The 10,298-nt window shown below is 44.5% G+C and overlaps 1 protein-coding gene across 1 annotated transcript in view; it reads right to left on the bottom strand.

Moving 5' to 3' along the window:
- Positions 1 to 8,046, bottom strand: part of LOC104510157 (serine/threonine-protein kinase TAO3) — a gene marked incomplete at its 3' end in the record, with an annotated part of 25,075 nt that extends 17,029 nt beyond the window's left edge. Inside the window, exons 1-5 of the mRNA XM_010152321.1 lie at positions 7,979 to 8,046; positions 6,526 to 6,736; positions 2,377 to 2,448; positions 1,902 to 2,003; positions 1,397 to 1,442 (exon numbers count right to left, since the gene is read on the bottom strand). Coding sequence (XP_010150623.1) covers positions 1,397 to 1,442; positions 1,902 to 2,003; positions 2,377 to 2,448; positions 6,526 to 6,645 — 340 coding nt within the window. The remainder of the gene's footprint in view (positions 1 to 1,396; positions 1,443 to 1,901; positions 2,004 to 2,376; positions 2,449 to 6,525; positions 6,737 to 7,978) is intronic.
- Positions 8,047 to 10,298: the final 2,252 nt, after the last annotated feature.

Genomic DNA, 10,298 nt, shown 5'->3' on the forward strand with positions numbered 1-10,298 from the left:
GGGCAGGGACACCTTCCACTAGACCAGGTTGCTCCAAGCCTCATCCAGCCTGGCCTTGGACACTTCCAGGGATGGGGCATCCACAGCTTCTCTGGGCAACCTGTCCCAGTGCCTCCCCATCCTCTGCGGGAAGAATTTCTTCCTGATATCCAATCTAAACCTCCCCACTTTCAATTTAAACCCGTTCCCCCTTGTCCTGTCACTACAGGCCCTTGTAAAAAGTCCCCCCCAGCTTCCTTGTAGCCCCTTCAGGTACTGGAAGGCGGCAATAAGGTCTCCCTGGAGCTTTCTCTTCTCCAGGCTGAACACCCCAACTCTCTCAGCCTGTCCCCATAGCAGAGGGGCTCCAGCCCTCGGAGCATCTCCGTGGCCTCCTCTGGACTCGCTCCAAGCGGTCAATATCCTTCTGATGTTGAGGGCTCCACAGCTGGACGCAGCACTCCAGGTGGGGTCTCACCAGAGCAGAGTACAGGGGCAGAATCCCCTCCCTGACCTGCTGGCCACACTTCTCTGGATACAGCCCAGGATACGGATGGCTTTCTGGGCTGCTATTTGCCAGCTATGAGGTGATCATCATCATTGTAGTAGCTTCCTACTGCCTGATGGCCATCAGCAGCTCTGAGTCTATGCACAGCCTTTGCATGTATTTCACATCATAGGAAATCACACTCTTCTTCATGGTCCTACTAGGGCCAACAGTTACTGTCAACACATCTGATTGCCACTTGCCAAATGTACTTCAAATACTCATTTGGTCTTTAGCAAGGAAAACTTGCCACTTTTTTATCCCCAACAGACAAAAACTAGAAAAATGAGGAATACCAGCTACAAAGAGATGCCCTAAAGCACATTCCATATATCCCTAAATGTGATCAGCATGTGCTTTTGCCGACCGTATCTCAGATACAAAGATACAGCCCACAGAGAGCACTACTTTTTGGAAACTTTGGCTTAGATCCCCTATTCCTCTGCAGGTGCTGAGGTTGTATCAGTTTTGAGGTTGTATCAGACTCTTGTTCTATGAAACCATCTGTGATTATTCCTACAAACCGCAAAAGGCCAAAAGGTGATCTCTGCAGGTTTTTGTTACAGATATTCAGAAAACAGGCAGCCTGCTTCCGTCATCCAGCAGGTGGAAGTCACAGGAACATCACTGCATACACGTATACCTTCGCTTTCCGACATCCAAGTGTGCGTGCCAAGTACCCGCAGCACTGGCGTCCTGGGAAAGTCTCAGCTTACCCTTGGTATCACAAACCACATTCTGGCTACAGCATGGAGCAGTATAGACACATCACCTCTGCCATCTGCAACGTACCAGCCTAAGAAAACAGCCTCCCACCACCCTCAGAAGGGGCACTAGCAAAAGGAAAATCAAAGCTTATATAACACTTACCCTCTAGTAAATCAGAAGCTGATCCTAAACAGTACTCCATAACCAGCTGCAAGAAAAAAGCATGATTTTAAGTAACAGACACTCCCCTGCAGTTATTACTTGACTGGCTGAGAACCAGTAGAAGCAAATAAAACCCTAAGTGGCAAGAAATGGAGTAAGTGATGAACAAAACAAAATGCTCCCAAGATTCCAGCCATGTCAAGCCACCTTTCATTGTTGTAAAGGTTTAGGCACAGAGAAGTCTGTGGGGAGACATTGTAGAGGATGTTCCATAATAGGTGTTTATTATGAACAGAGGCCTGCTCAGAGAACCAGGGATTTGTTCTAATATCCCAAATATCTATTCTCTTTCAATTACCTGGAAGCTCCTTCTGATGAAAGGGACTACAGGCAGTGTGGGATGAATGCTGCTGCATGTAAAGGTACTGCGTGTACTGAATATTTGACTGCTGTACCCTATATTTTCTGCTCATTCAGACCTCTAGACACCCCATCCCTCACTTACCCACGCCGTATGCTCCTTCAGGTAACAGCCCTTATATTCTATGGTGTTGGGGTGCTTCAGCTGCTGTAGAAACTTGACTTCTTTGATGATATCCTGCCATTTCTAATATAAAAAAGGCAAAAAAAGGTAAAAATACATTTCTTTGCTTCATGCCCTACATACTCTCACACACCACACATGGTAGTACAGCCTGAAAAACAACCACAAAACCATTTTACAATATGAAGGCTACTAAAGAGTCACAGTTGCAAAAGCACAACCGTATGCAACTGAAGTTGTCTGGATCTCTACAGGATTAAGACACCTCCCCAGTACATATTTAAATAGCTCGAGAATTGCAGTATTTTTAATGCAACTCCAGCACTAAAAAGCTGGTCTGCTAGTGTCAAATGACACACACAACTCGTTTCACTGTTCAGATTTCCATTAGGGTTGCAGCACCTTCCGCAGGCAGGACTGGCTTCGTTTGTCTCACCTCGTTCGTCTGCTTTCCACTGTAGGACATTTTCTTGACTGCCACCACCTCATTAGTGTGGGAATTTGTAGCCTGGAGTAGAGAGAAAGAAATCGATTGAGAACAGTTTCATTGCTTCTCCTCCCCACGGAGCGAGCCGTGCCTTTGGCAAATGCCGGCTTTTTTTCTCCTATATTGCATCCTGGCAAGCTGCTACGCTTCAGAGACACCTTCCTTGTGACAGGATTTACCAGACAGCTACGGTGACTCTTCTTCCTGACTTCATCAATCTGTCAGTATCCACTGTTCCTCCCTCGGCCCTTACTGCACTGCTACCTCTCTCTCGATATGCAAACCAAGGCCCAATGTTGCACGCACTGTCTTTTGTATGTTCTAAGTTTTATTGGAATGACAGTAAAACCAGTTTTAGATAAACCTTTGGAAAAATGTTTTCCAAACAAATAAATCCATAGGTATACAAAAATCTCATCCAAAGCCCCATACAACATTGATATTCTCTAACAGCTGTTTCCATTTCCAGTTTCAAGAAGATGCTTCATTCTGGAATTTATCTCAATTTTAAAAAACAACTTTACTTTGCACCAGATCTCAGTTGTACAGTGAATACTACTCAGTCAGTCAAATTCTACTTTTCTGCAGCCTGTATGACACAGAGATGGTGACCAGAAGCTGAAAACTCAGTTTCTGGAGGGGCTCTACTTGCCTGGATCAGCACTGCCCTCATTTCTGCACGTTAAGGACAGAAAACCTGAAAGTTTTAGTCTTAGAGTTGCTGAAATCCCAATACCTCCAACCATTTCCCATTTTTGAGACAAAAGTTAATGACAGTTAAAACCTCAGAATACAATAGAAGTTAAATGTGGTAAATCCTTCTTTCAGTTGCTTGAGAGGATGAATGCTATACTTTCAAGTCATGTGCTACTGAAAGACATTTCATGATGTATAGAGTGACTTCAAAGAAAAATGGTGTTGGGTGAACCAACAGGGCACAGGAATTACAAGAGGGAGTTGACACACAGACTCTTCACAGCACACAGTCCTCCTCCCATGGCTTGGAGACAGCTCAAAACAAGTATCTTTCAGACAAGCTTGGACCTTGTCCCAAACCTCAAGAGGTTGGACCCTTCCTAACCACGTACCGTTCTGGTCCAGCACATAAAAGATCAAGAGTATTTTACTCAAACAGATGTGTTAATACAGGTGTTTCTGAAGACTTCCAGGCATCTCTGTCTGTTACGTTAATTCCAAGGGTCTTCACGTGAACACGGTACCCCTCGCTTTGCACGGCGCACTGCCACGTTCTCACAGATCTGGGGGATGTTCTTGCTGCACCGAGCGCTTGGGATCCTCCCGGCTGAAATAATGTAAAGGGCTGCGCAAGCACACTTAAATATCCGCTTGCTGAAGTGGTTTTGTCCACACCTGTAGGCCTTCCGTGAAAAGCTTGGCAGAAAACAAGCATGTTTTGCTTACAAAAACTCCTTTTCACTGCCCTCATCTGCTTTACCACTTCTCCAGATTTCTAACATGGCTACAAGTAGGTTGTTTTTGAAGAAAACTGTTCTTCTCAAGTTAAGTGTGATATCAGCTTAGTTGATTTCAAGTCAGTTTAACATCAACTTTAAAACCTTGTGAGAAGCGACGTTATCTTTTTCTTAGGCTCATAATACATGAAGTATCATTTCGCCCAAGTAAGAAAAATTTCACGTTATCTTGCCAGACCTTGGCAATAGTACACTGGAAACCAAAACAGCTTGCAGAAACTGGCTTAAATTGAAGTGTGTAATCATAAATTATTAAAGGAATAATCACATTCATCCACTGTAACAACAGTGACAAGACACAAATCGATGTATTTGCTGTTTGTAGCAGCATCAGAGCCAATTTAAATGCAAGTCAGAGACACAACAACAGCATCACAATCCATGCCCTGCCCCTTTTCATGCATGTGAAGTCTCTTCCCCATTCTTTTGGGATATTTAGAAAGCCCTGTCCTTCAAAGGTTTTTTGACTTCTTTCTGATACCAAGCACATCAGGATCCTTGGAGTCTCGCCATGACGACCCAAGATCTTATTCTTAGTCCCTGTTTACTCCAAGATGCGTAGGAATCGAGACGCCAGGCAATGAAAGCTTTCAGAAAGGAGGAAAGGCAAACCAAAGATGCCCAGCACGCCCTGTACGGCAGGGAGAAGCCCCAGCACACCCTGTACAAAGCGGGGTATCGCTAGAGGCCTTCCTCAAACAGATGGATCCCGGGCGATTGCGCATGCAAACCGTAACCAGGTGAGTTCCCGCTTGCGACTTACGCAGACAGCGAGACAGGGCAAGGACTCCGAAGAACAATTTACTGGATGCCAAGTGCTTCATGCAACAAGAAGGAAAGCCTGTGTCCAACAGTGGCAAAGAAGCGTGGATGTATCGCAGAAAAGCGGCGGTGCACCCGGTCACCGTGGTACTGCAGCAGTGTTACTGCAGGCAGGGTGCAAGCCCCATCGCGCCCGGAGGAGGCAGCTGCTGCTGGGATATGGCAAGAGGCTGTGGTCTGGCTAAACTCTCCAGCGTTTGTGAAGTGCACACCAGTTAAATAAAGCATCCAGGAACGGAGGAAGAGAAGCATCAGGGAATCACAAGTGTTCTACCTAACCAGTGACACCTCAGTTGTAAGGCTGCTTGGCAGATTACATTGTCAACACTCCTCACCCTCCTTCCCTGGGAGCAGGAGGAACTCCTGCACACCGGGGCTGAATGGTACACGTGGCACCTTCATTACTTCATCTTTACCCTGAAGCACACCACACATCCTTTGGGTTTGAAGTACACCTGGCTGGACTTCCCTACTCCCCTGCTCTTCTTATGGGGTGGTTCAACATATACTGCAAGTTCTACAGCCTCATCCTCTTACACGTGTAGTACGTTAAACATTGTACTTTCACTGACCTGTCACCCCAAGACTGAAAAGTGCCTGTCCCAGTGCTGACATCCCCATGGCAGAAACTCCACTGTATCGTTACTACCATATTGTACGCTGAGGAATTACATTGTTATCCCTCAAAACATACGTGCGCCGCTTATCTGACAGAACAGCGGGTCCTGTGCCAGCAACACCTCCATCACTGTACACAGCTACGAACAGTGAAATGGAGCGCTTGCAAATAACTCATGCTAGCTACTGCCGGGCTGTGGAGTTACAGGTGTAAGGGTACTTAGCTACAGCCGTTCGTCTGATCCTCAGAAACCTCAGTTCTAGTGAACTTGATCCTCTGGAGTGGCAGGCCATGCTACTGAGCAGCTTTAATTTGTCTGCTTTTTTTTTTTTTAATAGTGAAGTCTATTTTCATTTCACTGATAGTGACTAGATTATAATCTTTTCCAAATCCAGTATTCTGTATTTGGCTTTCTTTGATACTAAATGTAAAAGCACTATTCATCTCACTTTCCAAATGAAATCCTCCCGACTATCAATTAAAGCAATACACCCTTCCCACTTGAATTCCCATTCCTCTTAACACTTTCTCTTTGCTTTTGCCATGTCAGCATGTGCCATTAAAGAGAGGATCTTATGAGATGGACATGGGGACAAGCCGGGTGGCAGAACAAAATGATATTTCCAAGATATCTTTAACTTGTAAGTTGCCAGAGCAGCAGAGAAATCATTCAGAAGCCTGCATACAATTTGATGCGACTTCCACGGTATCTTTACCTTAACAGCCACAGTCCCAATTCGTTAACAAAGTAGCTGTTAACCCCAAATGCATTTTGAATCGTTAATTCACTCAATCTGTTAATTTGCAACGATTCACAAGCCTATGAGCACTGAGTAGAGTATCCTGAAATTCCAGTTTGGCAAATTGATTTCCAAGTGTTTAAATCCAACTTTCAGCAACAGCACATGATACCACACACTTAACCTGGATGGTTGAGGGCACTATGAAGACTACACTGTCACAGCTGTATTTATAGCCGCAGTTGCCTGAAGAGCTCAGGAGTGCTCTGGGAACACTTAATTTTTGAGATGTGTTAGGAAAAAGCCAATATGCACAAAGCACTAAGGGCTCAAAGAACACTCATTGTTATAAATGCTGAAAATCTCTGAAATGGAACCGTTCTAACTGACATTTTTCAAAAAGGAGGTGAAGAACTATACTCACAAAGTAAACTGCTCCAAAGCTTCCATGTCCGATTTCATGTAAACCCACAAATATTTCTTCAGGATCATCTTTGTAGAACAGGTCAGCTATTTCTGGGTCCTTTGGCACCCCTTTGCGCATGTTGAACGGGATTACGAACTAGCTCGCGCTTTCAATTCCCAATCAGTTTCTTCCTTCATCGACAAAGCAGTTTGTAGACAGCATTCAGCACCTGGTGAAAAAGTTCATCTTTAATCTGTTTCCTTTACACGTGTTTCTGTTCTCGCGTCTCTGACAGCAAAATAAGAGGAAACACTTTCAGGAGCAATAGACTTTGCTATCATTTCCTTCACCTAATTCTTTTTAATTATTAGTCCAATTTAGATAGAGAGATTAAAGTGCATTCAGACTACAACAGCTCTTTATCTCATACAGGAAGCAAGTGCTGCAGTTACACCAAAGTCCACTTGAAGAGAAGAACTTGTTGCTATGCAAAACATCCTGTGACAGGAGTTTGTCATTCTTCATGCCGGTCTCCTAATGTGTCAGTTTTCAGACGATCACTATTGTTCTTCCCACTTTTCTCTCCTGTTTGTTTGCTTTGCTTCTCTACTCCCACTTGCCAGCTGGTGCTAGTAGAAAAGCTAGCTTCCATTCCACAGACACACTACGTAATCCTATGATTTTTATTTATGTGTGTATTCAGTGCTATCAGACCGCTAGTGCTACTGGGCTGTGATGGCTCCCAGGTCACAGAATTAATTGCTTTGGAGAAATCCTAGACTCCATCATGTAAGGCAGATCTTTACCCCTAAACATCTTTCTTTAGCATAAGCATATAATTAGACAGCAGAGAACTGTCTGCACTGAAATGAAGATTTTAAATATTCGTCCCAAAAATTTTTTCTAAGGGGGGAAAAAAACCAAACCCATCAGAACGTTTCACATTTCCTACCAAAACATCCTGAAAAATCTGCATTGGTTCATTAGACACACCGGTGTGCAAAACAATGACAGATGCCTCTACCTCACTGCTTTTGACTGCTGAAACCTGCAGATTATCTGCAGGGGAGGCAACTGGAGTAGTTTCTAACAACAGTCTGGAGCAAGTCTCAAAACTACTTGCAGATACATAGTTCAGCACCTCATTTATATCTTCTCCATATGTAAAAGAAACAGATTTCTAAGAACACACACCGAAATGTCCAGCCTACCTCAGAATGTAAACCAGCATAGCACTTAAAGAGAGACCAGCTGGCATTTAGCAATTGGGTAACATTAAAACTACAACACACATAAAAGGCTTTAGAAGGTTTCAGACTGCAAGTGCCATCCAGATGGAACAATGAAAGCAGAGCATCATTCTGGTCTGGGGCCGAGGGTCTCCCTGGCCACGGGTGATAAGCAATCGGGCGACAAGCACAATAAATCTCGGGCTCATTAGAGGGGCACAAAGTACCCCGCTGGGGCGTACCTGGGTAACTGTGGCACGACGCATGCTCTGCGGCTCAGATTCCTTTCAGCAGCATTGTCCCGTGCTCCCACCTTCCAGACTCCACACGCTCTCTTATTCTGCAAAGGAAAACAAACAACAGGTTTTAGAAAAAGTATTTTACGTTCTATAGCTTATTCTAATACACAGAAATCCTACCTCTAGCAAAGAGCCGCTGTCGAGGCACCGTTTGAAAGCGTGTTAAAGGGTGGACTGACCCCACATGCTGGTGGTGTCTCTTCAGGTGAGGACAGGCACTTCCTGTGTTCTATAGCCCCTGGCCTTGCTGCACATCATTATAAGGTAGGAATCCAGGAAAAGAGGCTAAATGCCAAGTTCTTTGACTCTCATGCTGCCTGGGGCATAGGAGCATGGCAGCTTCCCCTCAGACTACACCTTTTCGACTGCCTCTAAAAAGGACAAAGCTCACAAAGCCAAGCCTATGACTTAGCTGAGGATGTTGTGCCTGACGACATACATGACTTCCAAGACAGTCCTAGGCATTAATAAGCCAAACATTGTTGGATTCCACCGGGGAAAGAACAATCGATGAAAAGATGAAAGAGGAGGGCAGCCAGTTAGACCCATCGGGCCTGGATTGAGCGCAGGGAGGGACGCTGCTCGCTGCCATCACTCGTTCCTATGCGCCCAGCTGCTGCCGTCCTCGCCGTGGAGTCAAGCACACCGAGCCCGAAATTAGCCTTCTCCAGGAGGGCAGGCTATCGTGTAGCCACAGTCACAGGAAAAGGCTTCACAAGTAAATCACACCGCAGTAGCTATAGCGCCAGAACCTGAACTCCTGACGAGCAAGCTAACTCATCTCCGCATTGAAGAGAAAAACACATACGAGCAGAAGTCTTCCTGCTGGTAGCTAACATTACCAAAAAATGGTATTTTGGTCTACTGGTCTCAACACAAGGCAATAATGAGCTGTTAAAAAGCTATTGGAAGAGCTCCAGAAAAAGGATCTGCGATGTTTAGTTTAAAAGACACCAAAATAAAAAACTCCACTATAAACAAGAGCCAGATGAATGAAATGATTATTCATTCTCAGCTGACCGGCCTCACCCAAAGTTGCTGTATTTACTACCCGCCTGCAGACAGGGGCAAAGAATGCAGCATTTCAGGTCCGGCATTCTTCAGCCGAATGAAAAATCCATTTGGCTTTACAACAATAAAAACAAACTGAGGAAGAAAACAATTTATCCATCTCCAGTCAAATGAACTTCTCTGCCATAAGCAAAGTCTGAGCAGCTCTAATACTGTAGGCTGAATTAGTATTTAAAATGGGAAACTGAATGTCAACACTTGTAGTACAACCCTAAGTAATAATGTCATTACTGGGACTGACATATACATACAGCGAGGCTGTACAATAATTAAACCTTTTCAGCAGGAAGACTGAAAGAACGATGGTTTAAACAATGTCAGAGCACTATGGGAGTCAAATGTCATTAGCAGAAAAACTCAGGTTCAAGGTATGGTCAATTTAAGCAAGTTGTTTCAGTTACCAAACTACTTCATTAGCACATCAGGAAACACTTGCTACTAGAAACCTTATTTCTGCGCTTCATCCTTCAAAAAGTACACTTAAAGCAGCACTGAGACTGCGTGTTCTGATCTCAGATGAAAACAGCATTAATCATACTGGCAGTGACTTACGGAAATGACAAGTGACTCCAGAGTTTCAGAGTTTGAGATCAGCATTTTGTTCAGATAAGGCCATTTGCAGGTACTTCAAAACTGTCTACCTACAAATTAAAACTCTCAATCAACAGTTACTAGTGAAAATCCCCTCATGGGAGGACAAACTGCCTGTGCCCCTTTCTAAAAGCGTATGAAATGCTAGAAAGAGGGTGAATTCTTGCAAGTAAACAGCATCAGAAATAATACGAAGAAAAATATTTGAAAGATTCTCTAAGAAAAACAAATTCTCTAATGAAAATCACAGAACATAGGAAAGCCAGAAAGAAAATCGTTTAAGAACTACAACTATTCCAGCTACAACCGGGAAGCCAGTGTTACGTTGGACACATCTATATGGCAATGTCTCCATTTCCCAGTAATGTCACAGGAAGAGGAAAGCAAAGTCACTAGTTACTTGAAAATTCCATTCGTTATGGGAAAAGCACCAGGCAACCTCTGCGCAGACCCAGCACAGAACCGCCAGAGCACGAGTGGAGTGCTGAGGAGCTGTCTGTGAGCAGTGATGAGCGGCGTTCCTCAGGGTTCGGTGTGGGGGCTGGTACCGTTCAACTTCTTGGTCAGCGACACGGGTGGTGGCATTGAGAGCACCCTCAGC

The sequence above is a fragment of the Eurypyga helias genome, unplaced genomic scaffold, assembly GCF_000690775.1.
Source record: "Eurypyga helias isolate BGI_N326 unplaced genomic scaffold, ASM69077v1 scaffold12645, whole genome shotgun sequence".
In the NCBI taxonomy this organism is placed as follows: domain Eukaryota; kingdom Metazoa; phylum Chordata; class Aves; order Eurypygiformes; family Eurypygidae; genus Eurypyga; species Eurypyga helias.